The sequence below is a fragment of the Cibotium barometz genome, chromosome 28 (assembly GCF_041138505.1).
Source record: "Cibotium barometz isolate CiBa-2024 chromosome 28, ASM4113850v1, whole genome shotgun sequence".
Taxonomy (NCBI): domain Eukaryota; kingdom Viridiplantae; phylum Streptophyta; class Polypodiopsida; order Cyatheales; family Cibotiaceae; genus Cibotium; species Cibotium barometz.
Genome location: NC_141073.1, coordinates 52881743 through 52901185, shown reverse-complemented (window position 1 = coordinate 52901185; position 19443 = coordinate 52881743). Strand labels below are relative to the sequence as shown.

The following is a 19443-nucleotide window of genomic DNA, read 5'->3' as shown; positions in this document are numbered from 1 at the left end:
TGTTCTCTTACATGAAAAGGGCATAAAAATAGCCCTTCTCCCCTGCCCTCGCCCACCCGCCCCCACAACAAGAAGTTGCGCACACACAAAAACCTAGAGCACCATGGGATACCATCCTTCTGAATTGTATTTAGGGACTTCCACATGTCCACATGGACATGCCGACTTTCAATTGGCTACAACAAGAGAAATGAACAGCTGTGACCAAAACTGTACAAGAAGAGCTCTATTATCTGCAAAATTATTACATTGCAGGCTAGGTATAACAGATTTGCATGACTGAATGCTATTACTTGAAGGTTTAATGCACACACCCATCATCCCTTGAACAAATCCATTTCATTAAGGGCATCAGCACAGGGTTACCAGCCAAAGCTACATGTTAGCAATTGAGTCTTCAAGAATGTCAATGTGTATACAAGCAATCCGATAAAATGAATAAGGGGAGTTCCCATTTATGAAGAGAATATTTTAGATATCATGCTTCACTTGTGTTTTAATCGAAAATATTTTTTCTACCTATATGGTACACCATTAAGTTAAGACATCCTTGAAGCAAGAGATTAACACTTTGACCTATGTCTTTCACAAAAGGCCTCAATCCTGTCCCATGCTTCTTCAAGCAATGCAGATGGCGCAGCAAAGATCATGCGCATCCAGTTTGGGGTTCCAAATGCACTACCTGACAACACAACGGTTCTGTCATTAAATACGGTACTGCACTTAGAATTTTGTATTTTAAAACCAAAGATTAGTTACCTGGGAGTACAATCACTGACTCTTCTACTGCAAGGGCTGTTGCAAACTCTATATCATTGTGAAGGTCAAGGAAAAGTGACATATTGATTCTCACCTGGCCATACACAAAAACTATGTTCATGAATTAGCTGTTCTTGCAACCATATCCCTTTTGCAAGCTGATTATAATCAGGTAAATCTCAATGCCAGTGACCGTATGCTCTTAGTATTAAAATTTGAAAGGCACTTGTCCCAACAGATAGCAAGCCTTTATCAATTAAGACACATCCAAAAGTCATCATGCATAAAGCTTAGATCTCGGCCTTCAATATGGGGGGCCTAGATTCTGTGCTACCAGATGCCAATAATCTAGAAAAGTTAGAGAGGGCTCAATAGAAGCAATACTACAGTCTTTATTTCTACTTAGAAAGGCTATAGGCAAGGAAAACCTAGGAACTATGGTGCTTTAAAAATACAGGAGGAATCAAAACACCCTACCATGGGACATATAACACTACAATATAAAGGCTACCATGTGTCACAAAGGGCACTAGCTCCTCACCCCAAAACTATAGGGTAATAACTAAGAAATTATGGCTCCATTTATTACAAACTTACCTTACCCCATGCTTATGGTTTCGTTCTCCTCAGAAATAAAAATCTGGCTTTATTTTTTTGAAAGTCACGTAAATGGAGCAGTCATACTTTTACCACTTTTCAGTCTACCATTCTACATCTTATGAGCTATTTGAAGCTGTAGTTCAATGGTTGGGAAGGGGTTCATGAGAACCCTCAAGAAAATCTCCTGATTCATGGCCTCATGGGTGGGAAACATAGCAATCAATTCTATTGAAGCTACCTACACCTGCTCCTGAATACCAGCCAAACCGTCCCAGAGATGCAAGCAGATATCTACCAGCATGATTGGTTAGTGATTCAGCTTATGCATATCACAAAGTAGAGGGGGCATTAAGCCAAAAGGACAACCAGGTTTCTCACAGGATCAAGCTACCACAGATCAAAATCTCACATTTGAAACCAAACAATTACTTGATCATAGGATTTGAGAGCCTAAGGGTAAAAGACAGATGCCTGTTTATTAGAGCTAGCTGCGGAAGAGGGGTTAAGCAATGGGTATACTCACCCACCAAATTCTCTTTCTGTAGAGAGTATGGTGGTGAGAATGTGGCCTCCCTGTTGTACTAGAAAGACTGCCAGAACTGCTACATGCATCCTATCCTGGTTTGCTCCAACGGAAGGACCCTTGAGAAAGAGAAGTATGAAGGCTGTTACTCTATAGTTTTGATTGCCTAAGTGTTGAATATAGAAAGGGGCCCTATACGTCCATAATTCCTCTTGGTATAATCTCCACCATTGGCAAATCCTTGGAAAAGGTGAACGTGCCTCACTAGTGTCCTCCTGTCTGCCTCTGGACTGTTATCTCTATGTATGCAGATCTAAGTGTAAGTTGAGAGCCACATATCTCTGGCCATCTCATCAACTTCTGCATAGAGGACCAAACCCCTCTTTGAAAAGAGAGTGGTAGGACTTGACCATCATGTAGAATGTTAAGCAATGGAGTAAAGCATGCTCCTCTACTGCTACCTTCTGTGTAGACTCATCCTGAATGGCGTGTCAAGTCGGACACACAACCATGGGCAAGGCTTTATTTTGGAATCGGGGAAATTTCTCACGTGCACACCACCTCCTGCTCCAACTCACACTACAACAGAAAGATTCTATAGAAAAGTATACAACTTGACTTTTACCATGATGAACATTGCCCCTTTAGGTTTGGATGGACAATCAAGACCAACGATCCTTTGGATGCGTTTGTAGCAAAGATCAGCTCCGTGTTGTAACAAAAGCAATGATTTCTCAAAGAACTCATTTGGTGTATTCTGCAAAATGCTTGGAACTGCAGCCTGAGATTAAAAAGTACAAACTTGTGTTACTTGATTTTAGTAACAGCTCTCTAGATTCAAGAGTAAGAACTCATTTATTGAGGAAATGATCTGTAACAACTGTTTATTTTCACTGTGACAGATATCTAATTTACAGAGGGCTAGGAAGAATTTTAACATTTAAACAGTAGGAATCAACACTTACCTGGACGATAGTCGTAGTGTTTACAGTCATTTGTGCAAGCTTCATCAATGCCTCCACAACCTGAAATGGACGATAACAGTAGCAATCTCACTGACAATATTTGAAATGTGGAAAACAAAGCTGAAAATTTAGTGAAAAAAACTTCGTCGTCAACAAAAATATTTGAGATTTGGAATTTGGAATTTGGAATATTTAAAGACTTTTGATCAAACCCTGGCTTTGAGGCTGATTTGCTTACCTCCGAAATCTCATCTACAAGTTGAATCTTTTCCCACGGGGGGGACGGGGGGGACAAACCACACAAGTGATCTGTAGTGCCATGTGGGGTCACCACCGGCCTCCGGAGCCTCAAGAAAGCTTTCCACCACTTCCGCATGGAGTCAGAACCTCCCTGAAGCTGCCCCCACTGATCGCAGAGGGTATGAATGATGTCGAGCCAAATGCTCCTGCTGGACTCAGCAGGCGGAGTATGGGTACCCTCGATGGCCTCATTGCATCTAGCTCGCCAAATGTGCCAGGCTACAATGCTGCTGCAAATCTCCCATCTCTCGCATGAGCCTGGTCGCCAGTGATCTGTAGATGGGGCTGTTATGACTGGTACTACCGAAATACTATGGTGAGAGACCTCAAGGGCTAGCCCTCCACCATCCTCCTCATAAGCCCTAACCAACACAGCCTCCGTGGCCCAAGCGACAGTGCCCCATGTAATGATTCATTTCATTTCTCTCTCCTCTCTCTCTCTTTCTCTTCTCTTAGCACTCGAGGGCCACCTTGGAGTATGGTTTTCTTGTGTTTCCACATATGGGCTCCACATGGAACGCCTCCAACCCCTTCGGTACAGTTTGGACTCCCCTGTTCTCCAACTCTCTCATGAGAACCAACCGGGTTATCGAGTTAGATCTTCTCAGCCTCTACACCCACTACACATGGATCACGCCTTCGAAGCTCCACCGAAGATACGCTTCTACAAGATCGCTTCCTAACGCTCACTAAGGATGGATTCATCCTATAGCCGTGCTACCTCAGTGTTAACATGTCCCATGCCTTGCGGATTGCGATTGGCTAGGTACAGAATTTCATCCCACAACCTCAGAGTGGGGACGGGGGGGAGCTGCGCATGTCTTCAGAGCCAAGGAGCTCATACAGAGATCCTCTGCCGATTATGCCACACAGAGGTTGAGACAAAGGAGCATTACATAAGTCATTGCCCAATATACTATGAGATCCGCGGGAGGTTTCATTGTTTGTTCCACAAGGGATTTGGCCCTTTTCTAGGATCATTGACTTCAGGACTAGTGCTGCCTAGGGCTCTCTGTGCTCGAGCTCCACAGACACATGGACACTTTCTTCAAAGAGCTTCGGCCCTAGCCACCCCAACCCCTCCCTCACCAGCCAACCATCACTAGCTTCTTCCAGAGGACACCCATACAATGCATCTTGTGGACCCACCTCGGGCGGCTGCAGACCCACCTTGCTCAAGTTGATTTACCCCAGACCAGGCCTGCGCAATCCAACGTGCCCAGTGCCCCTGCCCCTTGGACGTCAACCCCGATCCCCTCATCCGCTCCAAATCCACGACATGCTCCATCGCCATCAAGCTACCTTTCCACGTGACGTAGCTAAGGGAGACCTCTCGGTCATATTCATCAGCCCCATGCTTGATATTTTAGAAAGTGGTATACAGCCTACTATTGGGGGCTGATGCTCCTCTCATGGTTCATGTTCCTTGTATTCCATGATGAGATTTCCATGAGCAGTTTTGTATCACTCCAGTGAGATAGTTTTGATTTGTTCTATTTTATTTTCCGTTCCACGATGAAATATGTCATGGACATTATTGTATCATTTTGGTCTCACACGCCCATTGGGTCTTTAGTAGACGCATGAAATGTCAGAAGTGCCAAGAACGTAAAACAAATGTCTGGACTCCACTGGATTTCATACAATAGGAAAAAGAAAACATGCACATGCTCATAGAAGAGCTACGAAAGTACACAAGGAGATGCAATGAAAGAGACCAAAAAGGTGGCATTGTTTCAGGTAGATAGGTGAAATTCATCACACAAGCCATAATCCTTCATAAGCTGCCCATTCATAGGTGGAGGGCATTCATAAGCCCCAAGAGATCCCCTTGGATTTTGTGGGAATGACATAGACAGCGACTTACCAGCTTGGAAATGGCTTAGTTGGGCAATAAGGTATTGCCAAACTTCAAGACAGGACGACACTAGCAAAGGGTTGTGACTACGCTACAGCCTAGCAAATTTGGCAAGTGGATGGTCTGATCCACTGAAGCCAAACGGAGATGGAGGGGGGTGAGTTTCATCAATTGGTGGGTGCTGGAGAAAGGCCCAAGAGTTCATATGAGGAAAGGGATGGCACTTCAAACTCGGCGGGGTTGGACTTGAAAATCTTACCCACAAAGCCAAACTAAAAACTAGGTCCTATCCTCAAGTACGTGAATAGAGAAACCTGTCTTATAGCCGATAGACTTGAAAATTGATGACTGCAAAAGACATCCACAGCAAGTTAAACTCCAAGACCTTTAATGGGAAATCCACAAAGATAGCAATGTTATCTGCACAGTGCACCCACCAAGTCCAAAGGCTCTCACACTGCAACCTAATCAATCACATTTGCAGAAAGTAGCCTGACATCTCAGTGATTAAAAAGAAAACCAATTATTTCCGGTTCCCATTCTTGGCAGCTAAAGGTATGCGAGAACCTCTAAAATATTTCTGTTGCAAGCTAGGGTCTAAGACATTAAAAAAACTTCTCACGAAATTTCAGCCACAAGTATCATGAAAAATGTTCAGAAAGTGAGGGACACTGATGACTTACCCTTCCTTTTGCAAGAATACCATATGGGTCACATACAAGAATCCACCCAAGGCGCCAACCAGGTACCAGCCACCTCTTGGAAAGCCCTCCGACTGTGAGAACTGGCACTTTGACTGCAAGTGATGCCACAGGAAAAAATCCATGTTCCTGAAATACAATATGCCCATATATCTCGTCCGCAATAATAGGAATTCTCAAGCTCTCTGCCCTTTCAACAACCTACAAACACAATAACCTTAGAGATGCTACACAGAAGCTTGTAAAACTGCAAAAAGATAAGGAAACTTCAGACATAGCTGTATACATTTAAGTTCTCTGAAACTGCACCATAAAGCTAGGTTTTTGGATGTCACCATAAAGCTAGGTTTTTGGATGCCACAATATCTTGTACAACTGTATAAAACAAACCTTGGACAAATGATTGAAGCTATAAGCTGCACCACAAGGATTGCTGGGATTGCAGATAATCATTGCCACAGTATTTCTGTCTGCCAGCACCTCCAGCATTTCCAAATCAATCTCCCATCCACATTCAGGAAGAAGATCGTAATAACGAACTTTTACACCAAGATATGAACAGAAAGTTTCATAGAGAGGAAATCCTGGTCGTGGCAACAAAATATTTGAGCCAGGCGCAGCCAATGCGGCAATGCAGAACTGGATTGCTTGTGTGCAACCTACAGTAATAATCACATCATCTACTGTAAGGCGAGTGGGTAAGCCTTGGGAATGATACTCCGCAACAGCCCTGAAAACCACAAAAATCCCTTAGTTTTAACATAGCTATTGTATAATGAATCAAAAAAATGTTTGCAGAAGTTACTCGATTGTTTATACATACAAAATCAACCCAAAAGAGGACATTCAAGAAGGCCTTGAATCATAGGTGATGATAAGTTTATTTGTAACTGCATTTGGTAGGGCAATGATAACCCCACTATGAACGTTTGGATGAAAAAACGGCACTAAAGAACATAAAGAAACAACGTCACTTTATGTTATGTTCGTGAAATCTATTTCTGACTTATTTTTTACATGTTATCTATCTCTCGTGTGTGTTTAATATTATAACTTTGTAACTAATGTCAAGCTAGTAAGGTGTTTGCATCTGTTCCTACTTTCTCTGTGAATCGTTTTGTATACTATTGAAAAATCAACCTCTGACTTTTTGAACGGTAAATTGAACCATTGACTTCATTATGCACAGTATGGTTATTGAAGCTGATAAAATATGGAGAAAAGCTCTATTTAGAAGATACTGCCAAATTTTCTCTTCATAAGTGAGCCAGTTGTTTAAACTAAGCATCCTCATGAAGGAGCTCTCATAGCATACCTGTTACCACCTTAGCCAGCCATGGATAGAACAGCACTTTGCAGCCATAAATCTTCAATTGAGTCCACCTTCATTCTGACAACTTTTGACATTCCAACAATCTCCAATTGAGTCCCACCTTCAAACTGACAGCTTAGCATGGGTGGAGGTGCTCACGAAGACGCAAAAGCAAGTAGATGAAACGGAGAAATGGATAGAAGTGGTCAAGAAAGGTAAGAACAAGGAGGCCGAAAGCACATCTACATCGAACATTATCAACCTAACCACTGAGGAGGAACAAAGAAGAAAGACAAGGGAACTTCATGTGCGGATCACAGGTCTTAAGGACGGTGACAATGTAGAGGAAGAAGCCAAAGATTTATACACACATGGGCATTTCGAGGCCCACACACAGGGGGGCTTGGAGAGTGGGCAAGAAAGACAAGAATGGAGGAGAGAGCTCTCATTTTACGCTTTCCCACCTTGGAGGCCAAGAAGGATTTCTTGGCCAAGCACTCTGCCCTTAAGAAAACGGGCATCTTTTTAGGAGATGACCTCACCTTGGCACAGCTAGCACATATGAGGGAGTGCATGCCGGAGATTAGGGCAGCTAGAGAAAAAGGGAAGCTAGCATTTTACAGAGGAGGCAGAGTGGTGATACTAGAGAGACGCACCACCTGACGGTGCGAGACCTATGGGACCAGTTTGACACTTGCAGTATGGAACTGCAACGGAGCATTGAGACTGGATGTGGGGGCCTTTGAGGACAGCTTCAGAGATAGGGACATCATCTTCTACTCGGAGACACATCAGGCCCCCGGCAGCACATTACCGAGAGTGGCGGGATACAGATGGGAGACGACTTGTAGACAGAAGGCCCGTTCAAAGCATGGTGGTCGCGGATCTGGAGGAGTTGCAGTTCTTTTTAGAGAGGAGCTTCAGCCACTCATCCATGTTATGCGCCGTGATGAGAGCGCGAGGTACATGTGGGTCAGACTGAGGGCAGATGAGGGTAGACCCCTATACATTGCTATATGTTACTTTCCACCCAGCACATCTCATTATGCAGCGCCCAAGGGGCAATCTCCATATATGATTCTAGATGAGGACATCTGGGAGTTCTCCAGGGAGGGAGATGTTATCATACTTGGGGACTTTAATGCTCGAACGGCTCGGTACCAAACCTCCTTCTTTGACACTTCAGAGGAGATGTTGAGAGAGAGAGATGTGGAGGAGATGTGTTTGACCCGGAGATCACAGGATGAGGTGGAGTGTACTGAGTATGGGAGATACCTCTTGGAGATGGGGGGCTGGCCATTTTAAATGGCCTAGAGAGGTATCCACTTGCCAGTGGCTTTACTTGCTTTCCACACAGACATGGGGCCAGCATAGTGGATTATGTTTTAGCCTCGCCAACCTTCATCCCGAGTATCCAGGATTTTGCGATTGGCCCTAGGCCCATCGGAGTTATGGTGGATCATGCACTTCTCTCCTTTACGGTGGATTTCCACTACAATACCCGCCAGGTTGGGAAGTCCTATCACCCGAGATATACCTTCTGTAGAGAGACTGATGGAGTATACACTGCAGAGATCTACAGCTTGTTGAGTGCAAAGGATCCACAGAGGCCATTAGCAGAGCTCACACAGAATCCTGACAGAGACTTCACATACAGCTGCAGCGACGGCCTTCCCACACACGCAGTCCACAGTACGACCACGTCCTGGGAGCATGCCCCAGAATAGTTGGTATGATGATGACTGTAGGGAGCTCAGAGCCCGGCTACACAGAGAGGTGGCCACAGCTGTTACCGCATATAGACAGTCACGCATCGTCTTCCGATGCCTCATTTGGCGGAAGAAGAGAGCATTCTTAGCTCGGCTGGAGAGAGACATATATCAGCTGTTTTTGAGTTAGGATTCTGGGGAGGCCTGGAGATTGCTTAGAGAGCACCCCCTGCCTCCGGCCATTAGCTCTCGAGATACATGGAGCCTCCCTCTACACAGTACCAGAGCAGCCACCACTACTGAACCCTCCAGAGCCTTGTCCACCCACTTCTACCTTCTTCACAGCAGAGATGGTAAAGAGGGCTATCAACAGATTGCATACAGGGAGGGCACAGGATCATGAGGGCATTGTAGCCGAGCATTTCATACATGCTAGAGATATGATTGCAGACTTGCTAGCTCTCATGTTTAATAGAGCCATGTGTGAGGGGTTTCCTGGGACTTGGAGTACTTCCACAATTGTGCCGGTACTCAAGTCTGGAGATCCGAGCCTGCTACCGCACCATTATGATTGGTCACTCGCTGGCCAAGCTATATGCCTCTATTCTTGAGCAGGAGTTGAGCAAATGGGCAGAGAGACAAGGGGTCCCAGCTCAGGAAGAGGCCGATTTCAAGAGGAGATTCTCTACTCTGGATCATATCTTTACCCTCAGGGGTATCATTGAGGAGGGCAGAGCACATGGGAGGAGGATCTACTGTGGCTTTGTGGATTTCCGCAAGGCCTTTGACATAGTGCCCAAAGCTAGACTGATGCGCAGGCTGCAAGACTTGGGGGTTCCATGTGAGCTCATTTGGGGTATTATGGCACTTTATGAGACAGTAGTTGGGCAGGTGCGGACTTCAGAGGGTCTCTCCCAACCAGTACACTCCACTATAGGGGTGAAACAGGGCTGCCCGCTCTCTCCGACTCTATTTGGACTATACATTGATGAGATCTCTAATTATACTGGGACACGAGGGGACAAGGGGCCCAGTTGGCTGGCACTTGGATACCTCTGCTCTTATATGCTGATGATATTCTGCTTATAGCAGACTCACCAGAGGGTATGCACAGGCACTTGGATACTTTACATGCTTATGCACAGGACAGTGGGCTCTCAGTTAACCTTGGTAAGACCAAGGTTATGGTGTTTAACACTACAGCTCAGTGGGTCTGGAGATCAGCGCCTATTTTCACATATGGGCAGGAGACAGTGGAGTATGTTGACTTGTACACATATCTTGGAGTGGTGTTCATTGGGCCCACATTTTCCATGAGGGGGGCAGCAGAGGCCAGATTGACTAGAGGATATGCAGCACTAGGAGGTCTAGAGAGGATGTGCTCACAGTTTCACGAGCCACACACTAAGCTGTGGCTTTTTGACACGCTATGCTATATGGAGTACAGATCTGGGGGCCTAGCCTAGATCGTCACAGTCGATCAGGACGCACATACGATGGATGGAGATCGATGGAGAGACCACTTGTGTCCATGATCTCCAGGATGATTCAAGCTAAGGCCTCGGTACCCCATGAGATTATTAGAGCCGAGATGGGAGCACCACCGATCGTAGTCGAGGCTCTTGCCAGATTAGTGTCCTTCATTCATAGCACCTGGGAGCCTCCCCGACACCGGTATGCGCGACTTGCTTTAGAGTCCTCTCATCAGCTAGCCATGGAGGGAGACACTTCATGTTGGTATGCGCAGATAGCATCCTGGTTTGAGCTCCACGGGTTTAGTTAGGTACTCTCTGGAGGCACCCTCTCTCACCTTGACACATTGTGAGATTAGTAGAGTCATCAGACACGACCTCATTCAGTTGGACACTAGGAGGACATGGCTAGAGCCCTCACAGGAGTTGGGGACGAAGATGGCTTTCTATAGAGACCATCTTCTCTGCACCACTGAGGATGGCTTTATACTTAGACTGAGCTACATGGATACCCATCTGTCTCGTGGATTGAGGTGCGCCATTGGGTAGATCCGCACCTCTTCACATCAGTTAGAGATAGAGACAGGCAGATTTAGAGGCATACCTCCAGGGGACAGGATTTGTCAGATTTGTTGGATAGAGCCAGAGACGAAGGAGCACTACATCTGTCGCTGCACAGCATATTATGAGATTCGAGGGCGCTACCATTGCCTTTTCAGAGAGGGATTTGGACCACTGGCTAGAGTCATGGACTATTGTGATCAACGATGCTTGGGTTTTTATCTCCTGGAGATCCGCAAGCTCAAAGAGTCCATTATCAAGAGCAGACGCCTGACTGGCAAGGAGTCCACACACAGACAAATTACTGACTTCTTTAGAGGGACTACCCGGAGGACACACAGCCGACAGCCCAGCAGTGGGCACCCCGTGGAACTCTAGTTGAGAGAGCTATCCAGTTGGGCACATCCAGACACCCGAGGGTTCGCGGATCCTCACATCGGCGGAGACGGTGCCTACACCGGAGGATTTAGAGCATCATTGCGAGGCATCGGGCTCGTTCGACCAAGCATCTCACTATGGCAGCTATCCAGGTCATCTGGCATTGACCCATGCTAGAGCTCGTAGGATGATTACGACTCCAGCCATATACTGTTGTACTCACTGTCACTTTTGTACTCCCCCATATTCATGTATTCATGTATCCAGGTACTCATGTACCCCATTTTGACTAGTAGCATTAGCTTCCCGCTCTCCCTAGTTGCTGCTTCCGGATGCTCCCTACTACTGATGTATTGTAGGGCTAGATACTTACCTTCAGTTCTTTCTTCTCTTTTCCAGACAGTGTATCAGATGTTACATGGTTGTAACTTTGGTCTCGTAGGTCACTTTGGCCTTTTGAAGACGTGGACATCCAGAAGACATTGACAGTTGTACATTGATTTGTCTCATAGGTCGAGTTCGGCCTCTAGTAGACGTTAATACAACTTTCTTTCTTTCTTTCTCTCTCTCAAGCTATCAAGTGACAAGGAGGCAATGGGCATCCATCATCCATGGCGTCGTCCTCACGTGGTGGCGGCACTTCAAGTTCCAACTTCCCGTAGAAGCCGAAGGACAACAAGGACATGGTGGAATGAGGTCAATCACACCCCATCCCCTCATGGAGGCGGTGCACGGCCATGGGCATGCAAGCTTTGCCCATATAGGCGAGTGGGTGGCGCCAACAAAGTAATTTTTAAGTGCCGTTCCTACCCCCGTCCATGTTCCCTACATACGGCCGTCCCGTTTCCGTCCCCATCCCCATCCCCCGTTACCGTCCCCCGTCCCTTGTGACTATGAGATGATGAGCTATGCTTCATCCTCTCATCGGCAAAGCTCCTCAACATCCTGTTTGAATCAAGCTTCACTCTTCTGTCTCCCATTTATACTTCTCTGTCATGGTGAGATTTTGGTTGAGGGAAAATCCGAAAGAAGCCATTTCCTACCTAAATTAGACCTAGGTTAAGACTTATCCAAGTCATAGACTACATGCCACCTATGCTACATGCAAAAATGGGCTGAAACCCTCAATATGCAAGCCCTAATTTGCTATGCAAACTGAATTAGGGTTGAAAATGCTAGTGCAAGGACTGAACTCATGCAAAACAGAGAAACCCTAATTTTGGCCTACAACTGTAAAACACAAACCCTGATTCAGCAAGCCAAATATGCTACCTAGAATTGACCTAGATGCTCTGACACCAATGTAACATGTTAACTATGCGGAAGCGTGATAAATGATGATTAACGCTGAGAAAAGAGGGTTATCATTGCTAATCGCATGCACAATGATGACACTGAGAAGTAGAGAGGAGGAGAAGAAAGACTCTTTACTGATCGAAGAAAGACTCTTTACTTATCTACTCCTACTTTGGCTCTGCACTCTTGATCTTTGAATCCTTGGAATGACCCTAGATTTGCCCTTTTACAGGGATTCTGATAGCAAGTCATATTCAGGTCAGCGAGTCCTTTTTAGGCCACAAAAAGTCATCAAAATATCATAAAATGTGTCCATATTGTGCCCATATTATGCCCCAACCATTGGTGCATGTCCTAGGCGCCTATAAGGCTGAGAAAACTCCTCCAAACAGCCCATATACAACCTCTAACCTTGCCTCTAAAGCAGCTGCAGGGAATAATCATGTCTACGTGGCACCAAATTAAGGTGTGCACATGACATCCTTGGCGATGATGTATGGAGTTCTTTCAAGAGGCCGAATTCCGGAGTGAAGACAAGAGGCAAGTGGAGTGATGATCTCTACGCATGATTGGGAGTAATCCCTCGATGCCATAAGCTATAGTATTGGGTGAGTTTGGATCAGCCCCCTTGGTCATTGATGCCATGTTCCAAACCACCACATACATGCAGCATGTCTACACATTAAATAGAGATCATCTCCCATGGTTGGCCCTAGAGTCCTCTAGACAATTGGCAGATGAGGGTAATGGCAGTAGTTATGCATGTTCCACCGGCTGGTTGAGTCACATGGCCTTCAAATGGATCACCTGTCAATGTGCAAGTTTGCCCATGGACATGTTCAAAAGCTAGTCCAGAAGGAGCAGCCAGGAAAAGATGACTAGAACTAGGATTTTTAGCACAAAGTGCAGATGTGGCAGTATGGGACTAGGAGAAGGACATGAAGAGGATGCTGTCGGCTGCATGAAGGGATCTGTCGGCTGAACCAGAGGAGAGTCGGCTGTACCAGAGGAAGGCGGCTACAGGCGCTTCAGTATTTGTGGATTTATGACCAGTCGGCCAGCAATCCAAGGGTCCAAAGGGCCTATAAATAGGCATGTGCTCAGTGATAGATTCATTCGCTCCACTAGGGAGTGGGTCCAGTAGTAGGATTGTTTTGGTGTTTTCCACCTTTTCAAGAAGGCAACTGAAACCGATCCCATCAAGTGGGAATAGACTCCGTTGGACACCCACACGCGTAATAGCACAACTTAATACCACAATTTGAAATGGACAACTTAATAACAACTTGAAATTGAAATGAAATGAAATGAGATAGATGGACACCAGCACTGGGGCCGGAACGGGCCGACCCCCCCCCCCCCCTCAATATATGATATATTTATTGGGAGTATTTAACAAATACAATGCTCCATGGGTTCCAAGAACCAGATGATGCCCATGTACAAATGAATACAGCACCAAACAAAAAGCTCGAAGTAGAAATTCGAAGTAGAGCGACCACTTGAGTGGTCCAATCTCTACGGTCCTCTGCTTTCACCGGACTCTGCGGAGAGTGCCCCATTGGTGTTCCAAGACCACGCACAAACACGCGCTCTCGTACTAACGCCTGGCTCTCCCAATCTCAGCACCTTTGGACCGTGGTTCTCCAAGAGCTTGGACTACCCGGCACCGTGGAGAGAGTCCCTTATCAGATTTATCACAAAGTACTTTACTTAAATCTGAAAATTCACTTACTTGTAGGTTGCAGATTGAAGACCAATACCCGAGGTATTTGTGTGTGTAGCTACTTGAGTGGGACACCAAGATGTAGCCACTTGAAGAAAGAAAACACCGCCTATGGAAAGGAGGTATAACCACCTGCTGTGCAGGACACAGCCTGCCTTCTTGTGGAGGAGGCGGCGTAGCTTGTCTTGCTACAGCCGCCTAGTGAAGGATACAACAGCCTGTATGAAAGGAGAGGCTTGTGCAGTCGCCAGCTTTGGACAGGCGCAGCCACCTACTGAGAGCACAGCCGCCTGTGAGAAGAAAGGGGCGCCTGGTTGCTGCACCCGCTGAAGGAGTAATAGCCGCCTGGTAGGGGAGGAAAAACAGCCGCCTGCAGTTTGGAGATGGAGCATGTGCAGCCTGTAGAGATGCAGCCGCCTGAGAGAAAGCATGCGTAGCAACCCAGTAACCGCCTGGATGAGCATGCGCAGCAGTTCAATAGCCGCCTGGGAAAACATGCACAGAGATGGTCGCCTGATTGTCCTTTCACGTTAGAGGTGATGGCTTTTTTTTGTAAGGTTGAAGTGGAGTAATACCATAGTGATTTGGCTGGCTACCCACATTTGCATGTGGGCGGCCAGTTCCATGGGGGGTTGTGTAGGTGACCATGCACCCACCCCCTCACACACACAAGTCAAGTGTGGCTCCCCACCTCGGCCCCTAAGTGGGTGCCCACTTTTAAGTGAGTGTGAACAAATAACCTTATAAAACAAAAGGTTAAAAAATAAACTATTAAACTAACATGTGCAATATACTAACCACCTGTTCACATGCACCAAAACTCGTCAGAAGATAGAGCAAACTCCACGACTCACTGGCAGGCGTCCCCGCTCAGTAAGTGACACGTCAAACAGGCAAACACAAAAATACAAGTCATACGAAAACAGTTTTAAACATGCAAAACATGAGTGCATGTGGAAATAGTATCATGGACATATCTCCCGTTCATGGAACAAGTACAAAATATCTGTCGGCACAAAAATGGCACGACGTAAAACATAAATCCTGGTCTTCCTATGGAGTGACAATCCCATAGGTAAGACACAGTTCCAGGCACAAGCCTCCCTATGGTGTGACAGTCCCATAGGCAAGACACAACACGAATACTGGCTCTTCCATGGCGTGACAATCCCATGGATAGAACACAGTCCAGGTCATACACTGGTGGCACCAGTCTGGCTCCCGTCCATACGACACCATCCTGCTCTAACACACGGGTGGCACCAGTCTGGCTCCGTCCATGTCAGCAAAATACTGGCCTCTTCACATGAGACACTGGCTTGGCCTCAAGTGAACGAGACACAAAAACTGGAGATGGACCAAATGGTCGGCCAATTGGTGACAGCAACCCATGGCTGTAGAATTAGGGTACCTTTTTGTACCATATGAATATACTGAATTTCCAGCTATCTCTCTCTCTCTCTCTCTCTCTACTCTCCCTTCTGTCTGCGTTTTTGCATCAGCATGTTCTAAGTGTGTTTAGGGCTGAAAGAAGACTCTCAGAGCTTCCGCGTCATCAAAGTAGAATGGGTCATCCAAGAACAGGTTGGAATCCCGTCAAGTTTAGCAGAGGGGGATGTCATGTGCAAGTTTGCCCATGGACATGTCCAGAAGCTAGTCCAGAAGGGGCAGCCAGGAAAAGATGACTAGAACTAGGATTTTGAGCACAAAGTGCAAATGTGGCAGTATGGAACTGGGAGAAGGACATGAAGAGGATGCTGTCGGCTGCATGAAGGGGTCTGTCGGGGCGGCTGAACCAGAGGAGAGTCGGTTATACCAGAGGAAGGCGGCTCCAGGCGCTTCAGTATTTGTGGATTTATGACCAGTCGGCCAGCACTCCAAGGGTCCAAAGGGCCTATAAATAGGCATGTGCTCATTGATAGATTCGTTCGCTCCACTAGGGAGTGGGTCCAGTAGTAGGACTGTTTTGGTGTTTTCCACCTTTTCAAGAAGGCAGCCCATGGTTGTAGAATTAGGGTACCTTTTTGTACCATATGAATATACTGAATTTCCAGCTATCTCTCTCTCTCTACTCTCCCTTCTGTCTGCGTTTTTGCATCAACATGTTCTAAGTGGTGTTTAAGGCTGAAAGAAGACTCTCAGAGCTTCCGAGTGTTACATCACCTCCCTCTTTGTAAGTATAGCTTGGATTCCCCCCTCCTTGATGTCAAAGAGAAGGGGATCATGCGCATCATCCAAATAGATTTGACACAGCTTCACATAGACCGTACATGGATATCCCCGCCAACCAAGCTCTCCCCGAGCCTTCAATTCTTTTAAGAGCATTTCTAAAGGTCACTTGAATGAATTTATGAGGATAACCATCGATCGGCTGAAGGTGTCATTACACCGCCATGACATGAGATGGACAGATAAGCCGATTACGTAGGTTGTAGCACTAGGAGACAAAATCAAAGGAGTACTACATGCTTAGATGCCCAATTTACTATAAATTACAAGGCCACTTGAAGGGTTCAGAGCTACACCTATGGAGGCTTGAAATTATCCTTGGTGTGTGTAGAATAGAGATGAAGCTTCAAGTAGAGAGATGATGAACCTCCAAGCCATGGCAATGGTAGCACAGGTGAAGAGAGAGTAACAGAGTAACAAACTCAAATGGAGAAAGCAAGAGAACGTGATTGCACAACTCAATGAGTTACTTGATTGATTGATGTGTTGAAGTTTACACCAAGTATATGCTTTTATAGGTTATAAGCCTCATCTTTTCACTCAAGGAAATCACACACACATACAAGACAAGTGACACGTGGCACACTTATCTTATCCACACCTACACGTGGGTTCACAACACTAACACACTTAACCCTTTTAGGGGTTGTTCACACACAAGACACAAGTGGGTACACAAACAGGGGTACACGTACACAATGGGTAACACACAAAGACTCTGAAATACCTAACAAACCCCCTTTTGAAGCGATGGTGGAGTGACTTGAGACAACCTTCAATAGCCATGGTGATTTGGCTCAACAATGCACTCTAATGCTCCATCTAAGACATGTTTCTTGCTTGCAGACTAGGCCAGTGAGCTTGGCACAAAGGGCTCAGAGGCTCAACAAGCATGGCACAAAGACGTAACAAGCATGAACATGGAGACTTAGACGTCTAGGAACAAGCGCCAAAAGACCTCATGACTTCACTTACACTAGTCTCTCAGAAAATCAACCCTCCTAGACCTAAACAGGGTAAATTGAAGTACCGGAGCTTTTTATAACACAAGGCGGTACAAACACATAAAAACTGACATACATGACAACACAAATCTTGTTCAAGGGACGACCCGGACAGAGGATCCATGACACTCAGACATAAACACAGGTAAGGAAAGTTTAGAAACTTCCGAAGCTAGTGAAATGCTAATGAAGATGCCGTTTACAACGGCATCGTCAAGCAATTGATGCTTGACCAATCCTTTTAGGCCCGGGGGATTGAGCAAAGGACTTGGAATGCCTTCAATGTATCGAAGGAGGCTTCAATTTGGAAAAGCCCCAAATTTTTGAATTTGTAGAGATTAGGCAATTTTTGCCCTAATTTTGAAAATTCCCAAAGTTCTATTGTTGCAGGTGCTTCAGTTTTGAAAATTTCAAGAAAGCCCTAAATTGTAGAAATTGTAAGAGCATCAATTTCACGGATTTTACCTTTTTTTTTTAAAAAAAACCTCAATTTAATTGCTGATGTGACATTTGCAAGTATGGGCTATAGAAAAAGTCATCCTGTGGAGACTAGGGATTTGAGAGCCTTCTCTTCCTTGCTCTTGGATCTAATGGCGACGTTGAGGTCAAAGGGGAGGTAAGAAGCCTTGAGGCGGAGATCATTCTGAACATCGGGCCATGCCTTCTTGTCTATGAGGGCTTTCGATGATGTCCTTGAGGATGGCACATGATGGGCACTGCTGGCCACATTGCTCTTTTTTTTTTTTGGCTTTTCTTTGTTTCCAAGTTTACGTTTATGATCAGTTTACACATGGTACACATGCAACACTTTTGGTCTCATAGACCCTTTGGGTCTTTCATAGACAATTCCTTTCTTTCTCTCTAGTATGCTCAGAAAATGAGTGGAAGGTGCAAATCCTATCACTCCCCCTTAACCCATGCCGTCCTATACTCTAAAACCCTTAGCCTTGATCGAATCTTTCTCGGCATGTTACTAGCTCAACTCTCAATCCCTGCCATGCCTGTCTGAGCCCTTAACCAATGTTCCTCAGTTTCACATTGGCAACAAGGGGCTAGAAGCAGACAACAACGCGTTCTACAGACGATTGGTCCTAAACAATCCTTTGTCGGGCCTTCAGAGGATGAGCAATAGCATGTGGCGTGGCGGAAGTACCTGTGCTACCTGACAATTTTTGTAATTGTATTTTCAGTCATATAACACTAATCCATTTCGAGCTCCATGAGTACCTGCGGCAGTCTTCCGAGCCGGCGGAGTGGGCGTAGCCGTTGTGCTTCTTGGAGCGGATGGCGTCAATGAGGGCGAGCTCGGCGGAGTCAGGTGCCTTGAGGAACTGAAAGGCGGAGGGGTCGCCCTGCCCGAGCGGGATCACGGCCTTGCCATTGGCGGCGCTCAGCTGCGCCGGGGGAGGCAGCGCCTCGAGTACGTCCCGGATGGCGTTCCGGGACCGCAGCAGCGACGAGGGGGCCGCCACGCCGCTCCAGCCGCTGCCGCCAGAACCTCGCGAGCGCTGTTGCTGCTGCAAGAGCTGGAGGTACTGTTGATCCATCATAGCACGTAGTACAAAGCTAGTGTGTTGTAATCCAACAGAGACAACAATGGAGGGTTAACACGAGGGTGGTGAAGGGCGCTCCCTCTCTCTCTCTCTCTCTCTCTCTCGTTGCTTGCGTGTTCTGGCTAGCGTGCATTCCCACACGCATTTATGCCTCTCCACTTGGAGAGCCCCCTCCATGCAGGACTCTCTCACCAGTTGCCGTCATCTCGCCGTGGCCTCCCTATCTATCTATAAAACCTCCGCCTCATATTCGGCATTTAAGTACGCAACACGAGTATTATTAGCCTTCTATATGTGTATCAAAACTTCAAAAAAAAAAAGGGTCCCATGCCACTCCTTTTTTTCCAACCTTCGCTCCTCCTTTAACTTGAAAATTAACCACCCCTTCCCTTCCCCCAACATGTGCTGTCTCGGCTACTTCGATTCGTTTTTTACCTAGCGGTCCTCGTAAAAACCAGGGTTCAATTCATCCACTGGCCAAAAAGGGATGAGAATTG

General features: G+C 46.2%; 1 protein-coding gene and 1 pseudogene across 1 annotated transcript; one reads left to right on the top strand and one right to left on the bottom strand.

The window, feature by feature from the left end:
• Window positions 1-362: 362 nt before the first annotated feature.
• On the bottom strand, window positions 363-19146 carry LOC147622928 (putative aminotransferase TAT2). The gene is made up of 7 exons (XM_086822541.1): window positions 18621-19146; window positions 6097-6436; window positions 5689-5907; window positions 2848-2907; window positions 2508-2663; window positions 760-853; window positions 363-682 (listed from the first exon to the last, which is right to left on the bottom strand). Exons 1-7 carry the CDS (start codon window positions 18941-18943, stop codon window positions 564-566), a joined length of 1311 nt encoding a protein of 436 aa, XP_086678667.1. The 5' UTR covers window positions 18944-19146; the 3' UTR covers window positions 363-563.
• On the top strand, window positions 7160-8917 carry LOC147622929 (uncharacterized; annotated as a pseudogene).
• Window positions 19147-19443: the final 297 nt, after the last annotated feature.